At 43.0% G+C, this 19,344-nt stretch overlaps 1 protein-coding gene across 2 annotated transcripts; it reads right to left on the bottom strand.

Moving 5' to 3' along the window:
- Positions 1-7,079: 7,079 nt before the first annotated feature.
- Positions 7,080-17,797, bottom strand: LOC140555876 (NLR family CARD domain-containing protein 3-like). 2 transcript variants are annotated; one of them, XM_072679211.1, is made up of 8 exons: positions 17,767-17,797; positions 14,294-16,243; positions 13,866-14,039; positions 12,838-13,011; positions 12,006-12,179; positions 11,531-11,704; positions 8,901-8,947; positions 7,080-8,710 (listed from the first exon to the last, which is right to left on the bottom strand). In XM_072679211.1, exons 2-8 carry the CDS (start codon positions 16,198-16,200, stop codon positions 8,154-8,156), a joined length of 3,207 nt encoding a protein of 1,068 aa, XP_072535312.1. In that variant the 5' UTR covers positions 16,201-16,243; positions 17,767-17,797; the 3' UTR covers positions 7,080-8,153. The 2 variants fall into 2 exon arrangements, with proteins under 2 accessions (XP_072535312.1, XP_072535313.1); XM_072679212.1 differs by lacking the exons at positions 12,006-12,179; positions 12,838-13,011; positions 17,767-17,797 and having other exon boundaries at positions 14,294-16,015.
- Between the last annotated feature and the right edge of the window lie 1,547 nt (positions 17,798-19,344).

Raw genomic sequence — 19,344 nt, 5'->3', positions numbered from 1 at the left:
ACTTTGCGCTGGAGGAGGAGGCATTTCTTGGGATGCAGCCGGAGGTTAGCAGCTTTGATAGCGCCGATCACTTGCTCCAGGCAGGCTAGGGCCTCGTCGAAGGTCGGTGCGTGTGCCAGCAGATCGTCCAGGTACAGGATGCACCGTTCCTTGGGAATGCCCGCCAGGACTCGCTCCATCAGGCGCTCAAAGGTGGCTGGGGCGTTGCGAAGCCCGAATGCCATCACCCGAAACTGCCATAGCCCCGCCCCCAGGGTGAATGCTGTCTTCTCCCTTGCCTCTGGTGCCAGCTCCACTTGCCAGTACCCACTCCGCAGGTCCAGTGAGCTGAACCATGACGACCCCGCCACTTTATCCAAAGCGTCGTCGATGCGAGGTAGTGGGTACGAATCCGCTTTGGTGGCTGCGTTGAGGCGGCGATAGTCGACACAGAACCGCCAGCTGCCGTCTTTCTTTTTTACTAGCACCACAGGGGCTGCCCATGGGCTGTTAGATGGTTCGATGACTCCGCTCTCAGCCATTTCCTTCAGCTGTTGTTCGGCTGCTTGCTGCTTAGCGATGGGGAGGCGGTGCGCACGGAGCCGAATGGGTGAAGTGGAGCCAGTGTTGATCTGGTGCTGCACGAGACTTGTCTGGGTGCAATCCTCCTCCCGGGCTGCAAACGCATCCATGTTCGCCTCCAGCAGGGCCCACAGCCGCCGACTTTGCTCTTCCGTGAGACCCTCGCTGCTGCGTCGCCAAAGCTCCCTCACCGCCTCTGGTGTGCTCTTGGCAGGGATCTTTTCGGGAAGCGGAGTTACGCTCTCCCTCTCCGGATGTGTTAGTTCTGGCTCGGACAGCCCCTCGTCTCCGTCTTGGCCGCTGGAAGTCGCTGCTACACGGCCTTGATCAGCAGTAGGACGCGCCACCAGCGGAACGCGCATCCTCCCCAGCATTAGTGACGCAGCGGGGATGTCCAGGACTGCACCCAGGGCCTTGAGCAGGTCCAGCCCGAGTATGCACACATCACGGATGGGAGCGATGCAGAACTCATGCTGCAGAGTTCTCTTGGCTAGCCTCACGCACAGTCTTTTCTTCCCTTCCATTTTAATTCTTTCCCCGGTTACTGACCTCAGCACAGTGTTGGTGGGGTCCCATTCCTCAGAGGTCTTGTCTTGGAGCTGGCGCAGAGTGCCGGGCCGGATGATTGACACGGTGGAGCCGGTGTCCACAAGGGCTGTGACTGGAACGCCCTGTATGGTGCACTTGAGCCAGAGTCCGTGTCTTGTGCCCAGCCTTCCTACCACCAGTTCTTGCTCGAGGGTGCTGGATGTCGGGGGCCCCCCACCCCTCACTGGGGAGCCCTGGTCTCGTTTCCCGCCGGCTCTGGGGCGCGACACTGGCTGGCCTTGTGTCCGCGTTTTTTACAGCGCCAGCATCGGATGGGGCTTCCAGCGGCTCTTGCTATAACTTCCGCTGGGCGAACTTGACATGCCGTGGGCTCATCTTCTTCCTCCATCTCGACTTGGTAGCAGGCGGCAGGTCTTGCGTCCTTCAGGATGAGCTCCGCTCTCTCCGCTTCCTCCACCGCTTGGCTGAGGGAGCTGACTTTGCTCAGCCTGACGTGACGCTGCAGGCTACCAGGCGCTAGCGCATTGAAAAATGCGTCTAACGCGAGCTCGTCCCACACGCTGGCCGAGAAGTCTGGGTAGGCTTGTCTCACCAGTGTGCGTAGTTCGACGGCGAGAACACCCAGTCTTTCTCCCTTCCCGCGTCTCCTTTCTCTCAGCTGCTGCCGCAGGACCTGAACTGCAGGGATATTGCCGAAGCGTTGACGAAGAGTCGCTTTGAGGGCCTCCAGGTTCCCGTGCTCCTCCACAGGTAGGTCCACCAGGGCTTGCAGCGCTTTGCCTTCCAGTGCTAAGCATAACCTTGTAGCGATCGTCACTGGGGACCATCCGTAGTGTCTAGCCACCACTCCCAGCTGCGCTTCATACGGCTCCCATGCGGCTTCTCCGTTATAACGAGGCAGGGTGATGCTTGCCGCCGTCGACGCGAGGGGGGCGTGGCTCTGGCAGTGACGGCCGCCGTCATCCAGCCTCGGCTCATCGCCGCCGCTGCTCCGGCACCGGCCGCCATAGTTCCGCTGCCGGCCGCCATCTTCCGGGCCTCGCTCGCCGCCGTCCATTCTCCGACGGCGCCGCTCTTCGCTAGCCAGCCAGGCTCGTGGCTGGCTAGCCCCGTCGGGAAAGGTAGGGCAGGCGTAACGCTTGGCACCCTCCTCCCGAGGAGCACTACTTCCTCGCTGGATCTCTTCGCCACCCAGCTCCGCGATCCTCTTCTCCAGTCTGTCTAACTCGGCCGCCAGATCCCACTTCTGACACCAATGTGACGACCGCCCAGGAGACACAGAGGCAGGAAGCATTTTCTTCAGAAAATGTGCTCTTTATTAGGCTTACTGCTCCCTATTGCATTTAAACTGCAAGGAGAGTGAAACCACAAAAACTGCCCTGGCTGGAAAAACCCTAGCCAGGTGATAAAACTCACTACACTACAACAAGACGGTGAACACAGTGAACAGCCATATCTGCATAGCCCCTCCTACTACAGCAGAGGGGCCCCCCCCCCCCGACATAACACTCCCCATGAACCCCGTGCTCGCCACAATACTATTGGAATAACTATAATCATATCTTAATATAAATAAAGAGAAAAGCATTGTAAACTGCCACTGGCTTCGATACTGTTGTTCTGTCTCTTCACTGATGCACAAAAGATTCACAGCGCTGCCCAGCCTATGTATCACTTGCTGTTGGCACAAATATCCCCTAGGTCTGGTCCTGGCAACAGGAGTTTTCATCTAGACTTTATACCTGAACATTGTCTGGAAAGTCTGTAAATTTCTGAATTCTGGGAACTGGTCAGAAGCCAGCATCCTGTAATATAGGAAACCGTGATAGCTCATAAAAGGAAATCCAGAAGCTGTCATGGTTGTGCTTTATAATATCCAATCAAAACTGTTTTTTGTCACAAACATAGTCATACACACTCACACCCACTCACATAAAACGGTAAATATTGGGATATAAATCAAAAGATAAAATAAGAAATAAGAAAAATGTATACAGAGATATATATTGAATAGTTGATATATATATATATATATATATATATATATATATATATATATATATATATATATATATATATATAATAGTTGATCCAGAGAGGGTGGTTGATCCTCTCCTACTTCATGCTGCAGCCCACTACTGCTTTTTCTTTCAGATATTAAGGAGGATATTGTTATCTTGGTCCCAGTTCCCCAGGTGTTTATTTTACTACTGGTAGACCCCCTCATTATTAATTCCCTGTCTGGGATCCAGTGACACAGGGATTGTTTCACTCCAGGTGTTTCAGTTTGGTGGTGAGTTTTAACTGCTGAGCTGTAGTTCACAAACAACATTTTCACATAATTACTTCTCCTAGTGTCCAGGTGAGATAGTGTTGTGTAAAGCAAGTGAGTGACAGCATCTTCTGTAGGGCGGCAAACTGTAGTGGGTCTATAGAGTCCAAAGAGTCTGACAGTGAAGTGTCAAAGAAGTCTCTAAAAGTCATTGAGGGAGGCTGGTTGGCGTTTCTTTTGGACAGAAACAAAGACATGTATGTTGGACCGACGCCCAGTGTCAGGAAAAGGTTTAATATCCCATCTGGTCCCACTGCATCTTCCTTGAACATTTTCCTCACATCTGTTTCTGTGATGAATAAAGGGCTCTGTTCTCTGACTAGCTCCATGCATGCTCAGTACCTGTACTGTTAGCACTGTATCACTGCCACCTGCAGCCTCGACACAAGCATAGGAAGTGCTCAGCTCGTGTGACAGAGGGTGGGCTTTTGTAGTAGGTTTGTGGACGGAGGATCAGATGGACACCAGTGATTCAGAATGCTCCTGTGTCTGTGTTACCTTCTGGCTCTCTTTTTTGGCTGCACACATAAAGGATCACAATACAGAACAGTAGGGGGAAGAAAGGCAGTTACAAAACAGACAAATTAACATCATTGTCAGGCCCTCATTATTTTTCTCTCCACTGGGGCAATACCAGGACTCCTGCCAAGGACCCATATAAGGAGCCGGGATTCCGGAAGTCCGCCGACTTCCCTCGTTAGACTCACTCACAACACCTGGGACTGTGGCTTTATAAGCCCTTGCACCACACTCAGTCAGGGCCATGAATTAGCTCTGTTACAGCCTCTGTATCACTGCATTCCCTGGTCTGCTCAAAGGAGAAGCAGTCTAGTCTTGGTGTTTCCTGTCCGTTCTTGTTTGGTAACCTTGATATCTCCTCTACTTTGTGTTTTTGTTTATTGCCCTGCTGAAGCTCTTCTTCGTGTTTTGGTTCCTTTGTTCCTTCCTGAGCTAGGCTCAGTTGACTAAGTTGGGTTTCCCTTCCCATTTATGTTCTGTTGTTTTCACCTTTTGTTCCGCTCAACATTCGCCCAGTCCCAGGTGTGTTGTTTTGCTCAGTTTGCTTTGCCTTTTTTTTGGTTGTGTCTTGTTCCTTTGTCCCGTTATGTTATTAAAGCCTTGCATCGTTCATCCCTGCAAGTGTTTCCTTGTTTTCACTGCCATGCCTGACCCGGCATGACAAACATACAAGAATACAGGACAACAGACAGGGGGTACCATTGTAATAGTAAGTATTCAGAAGGCATATTGAAGGAAGAAAAGAAAAAGTGAATAAATAGTACAATTTTCAATGCCAATGCCTACTGGTCGAGACGACAGCTCCAGCATCTCAGTGTAATACAATTCCCTGTGTCCGTGAACCCCTGGACCTGCAGCCTTTATCTAAGGGGAAACATTAATTACCAAAAGCTAAACTAAACAGATGAGTTTCAGCCTAGATTTAAAGACTGAGACTGTGTCTGAGTCCCAAACATTATCTGGAAGGTTATTCCAGAGTTGGGGGCTTTATAAGAAAAGGCTCCTCCCCCTGCTGAGGTTTTCTGAATTCTGGGCACGAATAAGAAGCAGCACCCTAAAATCTAAGTAATCCTGATGGTTCGTAATATGTAATAAGATCCCGCAGGTACTCAGGAGCGAGGCCATGTAGGGCTTTATATGTTAATAGAAGAATTTTATAATCAGTGCTGAACTGAACTGGGAGCAGTGCAGTGCTGATAGAACTGGACTGATATGGTCAGATGTTCTAGTTTTAGTAAGAACCCTGGCTGCAGTGTTCTGAAGCAGCTGAAGTTTATTGAGGTTCCTGCTGGAACAACCTGACATTAGTGCATTACAGTAATCTAGCCTTGAGGTAATAAGTGTGTACTAGCTTTTCTGCATCCTGTAGAGATAAGGAGTTTCTTAGTTTGGAGATGTTCCTAAACTGCATGAAGGCTGTTCTACTAATATTAGCTAATATAGGCATTCTAGTAATATAGTATGATCTATTGTATCAGAAGCTGCACTGAGGTCTAGTAGAGATAATAAAGATACGTAGCCTTGATCAGAGGCAGGAAGGAGATCATTTGTAATCTTCACTAGGGCTGTCTCTGTGCTGTGATTGGGTCTCAAGATCCGGACAAGATCCGGGAGAGCGGTGTGCTCTTTCAATTTCAAATTTGTTGTTAATGTGCATGTGTAGGCCATCTGATAGTATCTCTTCAACGGATACAATCAATGCCATATTTTAAGCCCACAGTCTGACATTATTGTCAGACTCCACACAGTATCTATGCGCTTGCCATGCAGCTTGCGGCCATTCACCAGTTGCTGAGCGGCAACTCTGCCTCCGCTAGTCGCCTCTGCATGGTGTTCACTGCTTTTTTAAATTCTTCTGTAGTAGTCAAGTCAAGTCAAGTGTCAAGTGGGTTTTATTGTCATTTGCATGTAACAGAAAAGACATCAGTTCAGAAGTTGAGTTAAGTTGAGAAGTCTGATGGCTTGGGGGAAGAAGCTGTTGCAGAGTCTGGTCGTGTTGGACCGGATGCTGCGGTACCTTCTTCCTGATGGCAGGAGAGAGAACAGTCTGTGTGAAGGGTGGGTGGAGTCATCCACAATGCTGGATGCAGCGGGCAGTGTAAATGTCCATGACGGAGGGGAGAGAGACTCCGATGATCCTCTCAGCTGTCCTCACAATGCGTTGGAGGGTCTTGCAGTCAGAGGCTGTGCAGGTACCAAACCAGGCAGTGATGCAGCTGCTTAGGATGCTCTCTTTGGTCCCTCTATAGAAGAGGATGGGTGGAGGGAGACGGGCCTTTCTCAGCTTCCGGAGGAAATAAAGTAGTAGTATTCTTAATCATTGACACATCAGACACAACAGTTTGAAGCGTCAAGTTCATTTTACTCAAATTAGCATTTTGTACAGAGTCTTGTTTTGGGCTGGCATCACCTGGTTTGGTAGCAGCTGCCCCCTTCCTTTGTGAAGGCTTAAAATATTTCAAAGATGACGACGTTCTTACAGATGAACGGTTTTGAACAGTAGAAAGATTGATGAATGAAATACTTAACAGACAAATAGTTAAAAAGAGGAGAAATACACAGATTAGGTAGGATTTAGATTAATGGGGCTTAGGACAATTTCTACCAAGCAGCCATACTGCTTGGCGCTCCCACATGACTCCCAGTGTGCAGCCTTACCGCTGCACCACCAGCAAGCACAGGTAATTGGTGGAATTGCACCCCTTAGAATAATAAAATAAAAAAGGCAGCAAAAGCAAACAAAGGAGATGCCAAGATGACGCAGTCCAGACCAAGGACATAGGTAATATTAAGATTTCTGTTTATTTTATGTGCCACACCATTGGACATTACATCACACTAAAGAACATTGCATTAATTGGTTGCAAATATTGGTTACTGCATTAAAGATTAAGTGATCTGTATCAGTTATAGTATATTACAGTATTTTTTATTTAAAAATAAACAGTACGTTCCAATATTTGTGAAATGGTAATGGTAATAATATTTTCTCAATCATTTTCACGTTAACCTTATGTGCCAATGTTATAACCCTACAGTGATGTGCTTCATTATTAATGTATTAATACAAACCTGATTTAAACATGACCAGGTGAACCTAGTGTGGAGCAAAAAAAGAGAGACTAGAGACACTCAGAAATTCTGTTTATTATAATGTACACTGTCACAAGATGTGTGTAGAGCAGTGTGTGTACATTTTTAACAGTTTGAAGTACAAAATGCAATCAAGTTAATACAGCACACACACACACACACACACACAGTGATAATAATCGGTAAACATATACACTCTTCTATCTCACACACACACACACACACTAATCATCTAATCACACATGGTTACCAGTGTAGGTTTAGGTGCTGTATTTGCTGTTTTCCTCCAGTAGGGGGAAACCTTATGGGCTAGACTTTTGCACAAATAAAAGACAGAAGAAAGTTCACAGCCCAGAAATGCAGCCCATGTTCAGAGTGATTCCCTGCCCTCGGTTAAAAAACTTCTATTAGTCTTAGTCTTAGGTTTTACAGTAGATTTTTTTTATTGTAATTGGTTTCTATGAAGAGATGGAAAAGCACAGGTTTGGGGAAGTCTTCAGTGACATCACCACACAGCCTGGTTAGACTGATCCATCTTTGTGACCAATGGGCCACCAAGGAGTTTTCACAGGACTGTCCTACCGAGGACCGGCCCTACCTCGGCTGCAGCCTAGGCTTTGAAACGCTGCTATTGTTTGGGACTTACTTCAGTTCCTCACAGTGAATCTGTCGTTTCTAAGGCTGATGCAGATCCAACCTGTTGTTTTATACATGCTCTTTGAGCTTTGTGTTTATTTGTAGGTGATATTGTTTGATCTCATCACATTAGCCTTATGCTTTTCTGTTTTGTGTGCTGGCTGTTGTCTTAATGCTAGTGTTTGACCTGTGTGACTCTTGGCCTTGTTCATACAGAAGGAGTTTTTTTAGTAGGGGAGATTTCTGCTGGACTTTAACCATCACAGCAAGTGATTACGTCAGAGGGACGCCAGGCTATGCTCTTGCCATTTACCTCCATCACCTGTGACTCCATCACCACTGCCATGTCATGGGCCGCTAATCCTAAATCATCCTGGATTCTTCTACCAATTTCCAACAGTAAAGAAAAACGTAGTCGTATAAGCGTAGCCTCAGAGCCGAGAGTTATCGGTGTACGTACACACTATTCTATCTCACACAGACGTACTGAGATATCGACACCCAACCCTGCGTAGAGCGGCTCAGTGAAGGTGGAGCTGAAGGTGTGTAAGTGGGTCAGTGTGTGTGTATCAGGTGAGACGCTGTAGAAGGACACGGTGCCGGCTGGCCAGTCCAGATACACCCCGGCTCTATGGGACCTGGGGGGAGGGATAAGAAAGGATTTGCCTAACTTATTGTGTTCAACAAAGGGAAAGACCTCAACAACAGAGTTCGTCCCATCACAGCAGTGCAGAGTCCAGGACAGTTTATTGTGTCCGAACCCACACTCTAAACCTCCTTTCCTGCTGATTCCTCTGTAGGACACTGCAATACCAGCCCCTAATCCACTCCACTCAGCCTCCCAGTAAGAGCGTCCAGTCAGACTCTCCACACTCAGGACCTGTGAGAAGTAATCAAACCTGTCTGGATTATCAGGATCCGGCTGATCCACTCCCAGATTTCGCTCCACCTTTCTGTTCCCCTCTGACAGAAACAGACATTTGCTTGCTGTATTCGGGTCCAGTGTGAGATAACAGGCATCTACACACACACACACACACACACACACAAGAAAACAACTGATTATTTATTCAGCTACATTTGCATATATGTGAGACAGGGAGATTGTTGTGGGAAGAGAAAGTTTTCCAAAAGCTTAGGTTTCAACTTTTAATGCTGTGTGTGTGTGTGTGTGTGTGTGTGTGTGTGTGTGTGTGTTTTACACACTTACATTTCTTTATTCCTGGTCTTATTCTGATCTTCCCTCCATGTTCCATCCTAAAGAGAGATTTATGTTGATTTGAATTATACAGAGTTTTAAAGGTAGACGCTCTCACTGACCACTGACTTTATGTTTAGTTGGGTTTATTCTAATGTTATATAGAGTTAATTACAGGTAGACACTCTCACTGACCACTGACTTTATGTTTATTTGGGTTTATTCTGATGTTATATAGAGTTAATTACAGGTAGACGCTCTCACTGACCACTGACTTTATGTTTATGTGGGTTTATTCTAATGTTATATAGAGTTAATTACAGGTAGACACTCTCACTGACCACTGACTTTATGTTTATTTGGGTTTATTCTAATGTTATATAGAGTTAATTACAGGTAGACACTCTCACTGACCACTGACTTTATGTTTATTTGGGTTTATTCTGATGTTATATAGAGTTAATTACAGGTAGACACTCTCACTGACAACTAACTTTATGTTTATTTGGGTTTATTCTAATGTTATATAGAGTTAATTACAGGTAGACACTCTCACTGACCACTGACTATGTTTATTTGGGTTTATTCTAATGTTATATAGAGTTAGTTACAGGTAGACACTCTCACTGACCCCTGACTTTATGTTTATTTGGGTTTATTCTAATGTTATATAGAGTTAATTACAGGTAGACACTCTCACTGACCGCTGACTTTATGTTTATTTGGGTTTATTCTAATGTTATATAGAGTTAATTACAGGTAGACACTCTCACTGAGCACTGACTTTATGTTTATTTGGGTTTATTCTAATGTTATATAGAGTTTAATACAGGTAGACACTCTCACTGACCACTGACTTTATGTTTATTTAGGTTTATTCTAATGTTATATAGAGTTGATTACAGGTAGACACTCTCACTGACCACCGACTTTGTTTATTTGGGTTTATTCTAATGTTATATAGAGCTAATTACAGGTAGACACTCTCACTGACCACTGACTTTATGTTTATTTAGGTTTATTCTAATGTTATATAGAGTTGATTACAGGTAGACACTCTCACTGACCACTGACTTTGTTTATTTGGGTTTATTCTAATGTTATATAGAGTTAATTACAGGTAGACACTCTCACTGACCACTGACTTTCTGTTTATTTGTGTTTATTCTAATGTTATATAGAGTTAATTACAGGTAGACACTCTCACTGACCACTGACATTCTGTTTTCCTCCCAGAACACCAGCATCATCAAGTTTGCAGAGGATAATACAGTCATTGAACTGCAGTCCCAGCAGCAACTGTAGCCATGTCTGTCATGGTAACTGCACTGCACAGGCCAGGACGGCTCTCCAGCATGTAAACAAAACTGCACAGTCTATCTCAGCAGCAGCCTTCCCCTCATTACAGGACATTTACCACACCAGGGGCATTAGAAGGGCACTCATTAGGGACAGTGCACACCCCAACCCAGCCTCTTCACACTTCTACCATCAGGCAGACGCTACAGGAACATGAACTTCGAGACAACATGACTCACAAACTGTTTCTATCCACGAGCCATCAGGGCACTGCCCCTTCCCATCATTCTGACTGGGTGACCTCTGGCCAACAGACACACTCACACATATCATTACTGGACTTTACTCAACTACACACACATTTATTATATTTATTTCTGCTGACAGTCTACAGTTACAATAATGCACAGTGCACTTTGACAATGCCCTTTACACAATACCACACTATAATGTCAACAGGGTTACTAAGCCTATATGTCCTATATGTCTACCTCTTATGTCTACAGTGTTTTTTACTTATGTGTCCTTATATCATAATATATCTTTATTATTATTATTATTATTATATTATTATTATATCATTTAACTTAGAGAGTAGAGTTTTTACTCATATGTTTGGTTTGAATTTTATCTCTTGGCTTAACGTATGTTGTATAGTTCTACCTGTCTTAACAGCTTGTGTGTTAGTGGAGGATTAGCAAAGCACAAATTTTATTGTACAGTGTCACTTGTTTTCTGTGCATATGACAATAAAACTCTTAAATCTTTAATCCTGAACATTTGCACGCTTAAAATGCTGCTATTGGGAGATTCTACTCCAGCTACCTTTACACTAGGATGTGAGTTACAGAGATACTGTATGTCACACTCACCTCCCGAAACAAGGAAATGTTCTGTTCAAAAAATTTGACCAACTTCTTGAGTTTTATATTTAATACCATGACACAGTGAAACCAAGATATTTTAACTAGGTTTAATACAGTAAAACATTTGAACCAAAACACACCTATAATATTGCATATATACGATACGATGATATATATGATCCTTTATTAATCCCACAGTGGGGAAAGGGTGATTGTTGGGGAAAGAGAAAGCTCTCCAAAGGCTTAGGTTTCAACTTTTAATGCTATGTATATATATGTGTGTGTGTGTGTGTGTGTGTGCGCCTATAACAGATTACATGCTATATAAAATATTAATAGGCATGACAAACACACAGTCAAACACACACACATATATGCACCAGAGAGCCTCAGTAAAAACACACATGAGCAGATTATAATAATAATAAGTTATTAAGGTTATAGCACAGATTTACACACACACACAGCTCTACATACCGGAGTGTGTCCAGTTTACAGTGTGGATCCTGCAGTAGATCAGAGAGCAGCTTCATTCCAGACTCTCCTGGGTGATTATAGGTCAGATCCAGCTCTCTCAGGTGAGAGGGGTTTGATTTCAGAGCTGAAGCCAGAGAAGAACAGCCTTCCTCTGTAACCATACAACCAGATAATCTGCAGAACAGAAGGAAAATATATTTACACAAAGCAAAACACAGCTGCAGAATGGTACACATTTATAGAGCACAGTTGTCCAACATGCAAATCACTGGGGTAAAAACAATAATCAAAAATAATCAAATTGGTAAAGAAATGAAGGCTTGAATCCAGTCTGTAGTTCTGAATGTAAGACAGTACACCTGAATTAACACAGATGGGCAGTTTTTGCCTTCAGTTCATAAAATCGTTACCTCTTCAACTCTGACAAACATATTTTAATATTAAATTAGAGATCACTAATTCACATGACACATACCTGAGTGTCTCCAGTTTACAGTGAGGACTCTTCAGTCCAGCAGAGAGCAGCTCCACTCCTGAATCCTGCAGGTCATTGTTACTGAGGTCCAGATCTTTCAGGAGGGAGTGTGGAGATTGTAGGACAGAGGAGAGAGTTTTACAAGTTTCTTCCCCAATATTACACAAAGTCAGCCTGCAAAGAGAAACATTTAAACAACCTTACAAAAAAGAAAAGAAAAAAAGTGCTTGAGGCAAATGTAGTACTTCACCGCCTGTAAACACATTTTGTAGCAACTGAGAGTCTTTCAGTTCTTGTTTCCTCCAGCAAAAGCCTTCTAGTTCTGTGAAGTTATTGGGTCTTCTTGATTCATTTAAGTTGAGGTATTGTTGAGATCTATCCACACATTTTTAATGACTTATAAATCTGAGGACTATGAGAGTCATAGCTAAACCTTCAGCTTGCACCTCTTGAGGTTGTCCACTGTGGATTTCGAGATGTGTTTAGGATAATTATCACACTGTTGGAGTTAGTTTCTGTTTATGTAAAGCTATTTGATTTGCCACTGTTTATGAAAATAAACTTACATTTCCTAACAATGACTTTGAACAAGATATAGCCCTAACAAGATCATTAATTTCAGATATCTTAGTAAAAGTTATTAGACTTTAAATCTCCTGGAATGTTTACTTGTGTAGCTTAACATGTTGAAAATGTTTCCTCTTAAACGTTATGCCTTCTTACAGATCAGTCCATCCTCTATTCACAGTAACAGACAAGGGGTGCCCAAACATTTGCATGGCACTCTGTCACATGGGCATGTGTTGGCCAGGAAAATCCAGAGAAAGCTCACCTGAGTGTCTCCAGTTTACAGTGAGGACTCTTCAGTCCAGCAGAGAGCAGCTCCACTCCTGAATCCTGCAGGTTATTGTTACTGAGGTCCAGATACTTCAAGAAGGAGTTCACTGACTGTAGAGCTGACGCTAGATGTATACAGGAGATTATCGTGAGGTTCCCACCAGCTAGTCTGCAGACAGAATAAATACAGTACATGGTGTTACGGCCCAGCTCATTCCAGAGTTGCAGCATGTAACGTTAAAATGGTCATGTGTGTAGGAAATCCAGAAATCCTACGAGACAAAGAGTGAGATATGATGTTGAGGAGAGGAGAAAGATGGGAGAGAGAACTCTGCTTAAATGCTCCCAATAATAATTCTTCCAAGTGCTAACGATTAATACAGCCCAAACACCACACTGCTCTATTGGGCAAACCATTCAACCATCCAGCTCCCAACACCTCCCTACCCGAAAACAGTTACATGAGGAAGTCTACGCAAGAGGACAGTAGTTTTTAGGAGAGCCGCAACATCAAACTGCTCTGCGCTAGGGGCCGATGGTCAGGTGGTTGTGGTAGCTTACTTAGCAGCGTGTCAGCCCGCTGTCATGCCTGGCTTTGTTTTGTGTTGCCATGTGCTCCCAAGCCCTAGCCACACCTGTCCATTAGTGCTTCCACCAGTGTCTCCTTTGTAGCCACGCCCCCTTGTTAGTCCCGGCTGTTCCTCCTGAGTCCCTTGTTAGTCTTTGTATAAGTACCCCTTTGTTTCAGTCTTCCCTTGTCTGATCTTGTATGTGTGCTTTGTTCTTTGTTCTTGTTTGTTTCATTTTATTTTCCCTGTATTAAAATATCCTGCGAGTACGTCCACCTCTGTCTCGTGACAAAACGTGACACCCGCCAAAACGGCGGCCTGGGTTAAGGTAGAACTATAAACCTACATGTAATGAACAAGGGAAATATGAATGACATGGCTACTAATTTGAATGTACAGTATGTATTCTCAGCCTATTTTTAAATTTAGGAATACATTTGTTCATTACTTTTACCTGAGTGTCTCCAGTTTACAGTGTGAACTCTTCAGTCCAGCAGAGAGCAGCTCCACTCCTGAATCCTGCAGGTCATTGTTACTGAGGTCCAGATCTTTCAGGAGGGAGTGTGGAGATTGTAGAGCAGAGCAGATCATTTTATAGGAGTCCTCAGTGAGATAAGAGTTAGCTAGTCTGTAAAAGAATAATGAGCACAGAACACTGTCCAGTTTAATAAGGGCATGTGAAATAAGGTGGAACAGGAATTGTTATTTTTTTTTTTGGTTTATCAGTAGATGCACCGTTTTCAACAACCAGCACACAACCTAAAACAGGTAATACTGTAATAGTACTTATGCCCTTTGATTGAATTATATTCAATTAAATGAAAATATGATCACCTGTATAATTTAACAACCATGTTAAATTAATGTAGATATAATACTCACAAGGCCTTTCTGTAGACACTCACTGCTAGGATCAGTCTCCTATATCCCTCCTCTGATGTGTTGAATTCCTTCAGGTTCAGTTCATCCAGAACCTCCTCTGAGGACATTAGCATATAGGCGAGTACTGAACACTGTCCAGTAGAGAGCCTTCTTTCTGAGCGTTTCTTTGATTTTAGATATTCCTGAATCTCTCTGGAGAGAGACTGGTCCTTCATTTCAGACAGACAGAGGAACAGATTGATGGATCTCTCAGCTGAAATCTTATATTCGGCTTTGATTATTCTCTTGATTAGGTTTGTGTTTTTTTTAATGGTTTTCTTTATGCTGGTGTGAGTGGGTGTCAGTAGACCTTGTAGGATTCTCTGATTGGACTCCAGTAAGATGCCCATCAGGAAACGAAGGAAAAGATCCAGATGTCCATTTTCACTGCATGCAGCTTTATACACAGCTGCACACAGCAGGTTCCCAACATTACCGTTCATAGACCACTCCACACGCCATGGTTTAAACATCTCCAGAACCTCCATGTTCCTGATCTGGTAGCAGTGGAACACATAGAGAGCAGCCAGGAACTCCTGAAAGCTCAGATGAACAAAGCAGTAGATCTTCCTCTGGTAAAGCACACACTCCTCCCTAAAGATCTCAGTGAAGATCCCAGAATGCACTGAGGCCTCAGTGACGTCAATGCCGCTCTCTCTCAGGTCCTCTTCATAGAACATCACATTGCCCTTCATCAGCTGTTTGAAAGCCAGTTCAGCCAGTTTCAGAAGCTGGGTTCTGTTGGATTCCAGCAGTTTCTGTGGGTCTCTCTCCTCTTCCTCCTCATACTTCTCCTTCTTCATGCTGGTCTGAGTGAGCAGGAAGTGGGAGTACATTCCAGTCAGAGTTTTAGGGATTTCTGGATCACTGTCTTCTTCCATGATTCTCTGAAGCACAGTGGCTGAGATCCAGCAGAAGACGGGGATGTGGCACATGATGTGGAGGCTCCTCGCTGTCTTAATGTGGGAGATGATCTTCTGGGCTTGGTCTTGGTCACTGATCCTCTTCCTGAAGTACTCCTCCTTCTGTGGGTCGCTGAATCCCTCAATTTCTGTCACACGGTTGATGAACTGAGGAGGGATCTGATTGGCTGCTGCTGGTCGGGAGGTGATCCAGATGAGGGCGGAGGGAAGCAGATCTCCTTTAATCAGGTTTGTGATCAAAACACTCACTGATGATGTCGTGGTTACATCAGACACTTTCTCACACTCTCCAAACTTCAGTGGAATTCTGCTTTCATCCAGACCATCAAATATGAACACAGCTTTACACACATCATAGATCTTTGGCTCCAGATCTTTGAGCTCAGGATGGAAGACACACAGAAGTTGATGAAGACTGTACTGATCATCTTTAATCAGGTTCAGCTCCCGGAACGGAAGAACAAACATCAGCTCTACATCCTGATTGGCTTTTCCTTCAGCCCAGTCCAGAATGAACTTCTGCACAGAGACAGTTTTTCCAATCCCAGCAATTCCTTTAGTCAGCACTGTTCTGAGCTTCTGGACCTTTGGCTCTTCATCTTCAGTCCTCACACCTCTAACATCCCCTTCTTCTGCTCCTCCTTTAGGACCTTGTAGAGGTTTAAAGATATCTAAGCAGTTGATTGGAGAGTCCTGTAAGTATTTGTGGGATGTTTTCTCCATCTGTAAAACCTCATGTTCTTCATTCACCCCGTCACTCTCTCCCTCTATGATGTAGAGCTGAGTGTAAATCCTGTTCAGGAGGGTTTGGTTCTCTGGAGTTTTTATTTCCTCACATAAGATCTCATACTTGTTCTTCATGCTGGTCTTGTGCTTCTCTAAGACTTTGAGCAGGACTTCATCTGTGGGTTGATAAGACTCCTGCCTCCTGTCTCTAGTTCCCATGGCCAGTCTGTGCTCCTGCAGTGCTGCTGCTATGTAGAGCTGCCTGATGGAGATTAAACACATGCAGTAATTCAGCCAATCATGATGCACATATTGTCAATAACTTTAGTCTCATTTCACTGTTACTGTACTAATTTATCAAAAGATTTCGGCCTGATGAAGATTCATTAGCTAGACTGAACAACAATGAACAAACACAATATTTCTGTCACTACTACATCCTACTACACCCCTGGAGCAGCTACCAGCTCCGATCCAGTACTCCCAGTACGAACCCTCTCATTAAAACCCTCCAATCTTTTAAAGGTCCTACCCAAGAAATGTCCACTTTAGCCTCACTGCCCTTCATTAAGTGTAGGTAAATCTAGTGTATGCTGTTTACTTCTCTAACAGCTGCCACACCGACACACACCAGCACTGCAGTGTTCAACAGGGGATATTTTGGGACGGGTTCATTTGTGTTCCTGCCACATCCTCTCTCTTGAGTTCAACCTTCTCTACAACTACATTTAAAAATACAGAAGTTCATTTGATTGATCTGATCATTTTTCTTAAAATAATACTACAGTAAAAGTACCTCATTTATTAAATGTGGACAGTGGGGGCAGCTGTGGCCTAAAGATTAAGGAAGTGGCCTTTTGGAGTTCGAGTCCCAGAACCGTCAGGATACGACTGAAGTTCCCTTGAGCAAAGTGTGTGTGTTCACTGGTGTGTGTGTGTGTGTGTGTGTGTGTGTGTGTGTTCACTTCACGGATGGGTTTTCCTGTGTGCAGCACATATGCTTGAGTGGGTCTTTCTTCTTTCTCAATTCCTTCTTACATAAGATTTACATATTTATAATAATGTGGTGAACACGCTACAGGTTCCAGTTCCTCTAAAGTAAACGCAGCACTGCTGTCTGTCTCTGTGGTGAATTTCTGTTCCCCGACAAAATTCTACTAGCTCATATGTGATTTACACAATTTACAATATATTATAATTTTTCTCTCGTATGATCTTGCAGCTTCCCCATTATATTATTATTACATTATATATATGACAATATATACATTTAGATACATTGCATATTGAAATATATGGTGTTCCTTTATACCCAACAATTTGCTACATATTGAGATTTTTTTATAAATAGTTAAATAATGATATTTAATTATATTTATGTAATATATAATTAAATAATTACATATTAATATAAAATATGGGATACATATTTCAGGAGTTTAACAACATATACAAATATATATATATATATATATATATATATATATATATATATATATATATATATATATATATATATATTATGGCCGTATAATCAGATTTCTATATGAGACACGTCTTAATGTCTGGCAGAAGTGGTGAGATATAACAGGCAAAATTACGAACAACTGCTAAACAATTTAAAATACTTAATTAATGGTATTAATGGTATTAATGGTATGAATGGTGTTAATGTATGACATCTCTTCATTTAGATCTGCTCACTCTTTGGGAGTAACTACACAGTTTAAACGCTCTCTGATCTACTCCTCAGTGTTTCTGTATGTGTGTTAGTTGTGATCTTACCGTGTTAGATCCTCACCACCGATCTGATCTTCTCTCCTTCTACACCTCCTTCTGCTCTTTGCTTTTTATACAGAAAAGTTCTGATGCATCATGGGAACTGTAGTTTTTCCAGTTGTTACTCCCAGGTAGCAGCTCAGTTACCCCAGACTCACTGAGATCATTTCCTGTTTGCTCTCTTTAGTCTTATATGCAAAGAGTTATTTATTTTTTTGAATAATTGGTCAGAAGATCAAAAATACTCCTCAGTTAAATGGTTAAAGGTTCTTTACACTCACACATCTCTATTACATGATGATATACAGAACCAAAGGTGGTTCTTCTATGGAACTGCTGGAAGAACCACTTGTGGAACATTTATTTTTGAGAGTTTTATATTATTACCCTGCTAAAATAAAAGCTCCAGAGTAACTGGATTACGTTTATAGATAAAGGTAGACACGCTGAAGTCACAGCTGAGTGTTAATCCACAGGGAGAACTCCACATGTGTGTGTTTTGTTTTATTGCTGTAGGAACTGTGGATTTGTTGCTGCTTAACTTTGGAATAGTGTTGATATTAAGCTCTCTGATTTAATGCTTACATTTAAGAGATGGTTCAAAGCCCATTTTGATTTAGTTGCCCTTTAATGATTTGTTTTTAATACTGTGTTTAATGCTCCTGCAGAGCTAATAAAGTTAGTTAAGCTGGTTGATCATCAAAGGTTAAACTTTTGTATGAGTTCAGTTGAGGAGTGGAGAATTCTGGAAGTCTGGAGTCGTGTACCGTTTAGAGACTGTTCTGCTTGAACACAGTTTTTTGGTCGTGTTCCAAAATAAACACAGTTTCAGTTTGAGAAGCTGTGGGACTCCTCAGTGAGGGACGTTTGAGTGGACCTAAGTGATCAGAGCTCCACCTGTTGGAGACGGAGTACACAGACGGAGGATCAGAAGGTGAGGAGATCAGACCAGTGCTGAGGATCTAACCCGGTAAGACCACCACTAACACACCTGTACAAACATTGAGGAGTAGATTAGAGTGTGTGTGTGTGTGTGTGTGTGTGTGTGTGTGTTCACTATCAAGGCTAAAAGTGAAGGCTTAATTTATTGTAGTCCTGTAGAAAATTAATCTGATCGTTTTCATTTTGGGTGTGACCTCAGAAATATAGTTCTTTAGAATAAAGAGTTTTATTGTTTATAAATGTGCGGTATGTCTAAACACGTCACTAGGCTCTGTAAAAAAGAATGACTTACAGGACGAAAAAGGACACTTGGTAAAATTAATTATTTGTGTTTAAAAAAAAGTATTAAACATTTGCAGGTAAGCCTATAAAGTACACTTTCAGACACAACTAAACATCTGAAATATTTTACATTTAGAAACAGTGTCTTATCCAGAACAATGGACCAGTTATTAGGAACAAAGTAGTGAAGTCTATCTATTGTTTGGTTAACTCCCTAGAATAGAGTAGTTACTCAGTTGGTAGGCTTATGCTAGCTAGCTACATTAAAAATAATTAAAAAAGGTCTGCTTAAACATTACTTTAATGTCAGCTTTAATTTCATATATATATATATATATATATATATATATATATATATAT

The sequence above is a fragment of the Salminus brasiliensis genome, chromosome 5, assembly GCF_030463535.1.
Source record: "Salminus brasiliensis chromosome 5, fSalBra1.hap2, whole genome shotgun sequence".
Classification (NCBI taxonomy): Eukaryota; Metazoa; Chordata; class Actinopteri; order Characiformes; family Bryconidae; genus Salminus; species Salminus brasiliensis.
This window is presented reverse-complemented; position numbering and strand designations above follow the sequence as displayed.

What these genes read in the sequence shown, in the direction of transcription:
- LOC140555876 (XM_072679211.1), bottom strand. Translation starts at nt 16,200, where the DNA reads ATGGGAACTAGAGACAGGAGGCAGGAGTCTTATCAACCCACAGATGAA. An exon ending in AGTGTCTACAGAAAGGCCTT is followed by an intron (nt 14,040 to 14,293) that starts GTGAGTATTATA and finishes ATTCTTTTACAG; the next exon opens with ACTAGCTAACTCTTATCTCA. An exon ending in TGTAAACTGGAGACACTCAG is followed by an intron (nt 13,012 to 13,865) that starts GTAAAAGTAATG and finishes TTCTGTCTGCAG; the next exon opens with ACTAGCTGGTGGGAACCTCA.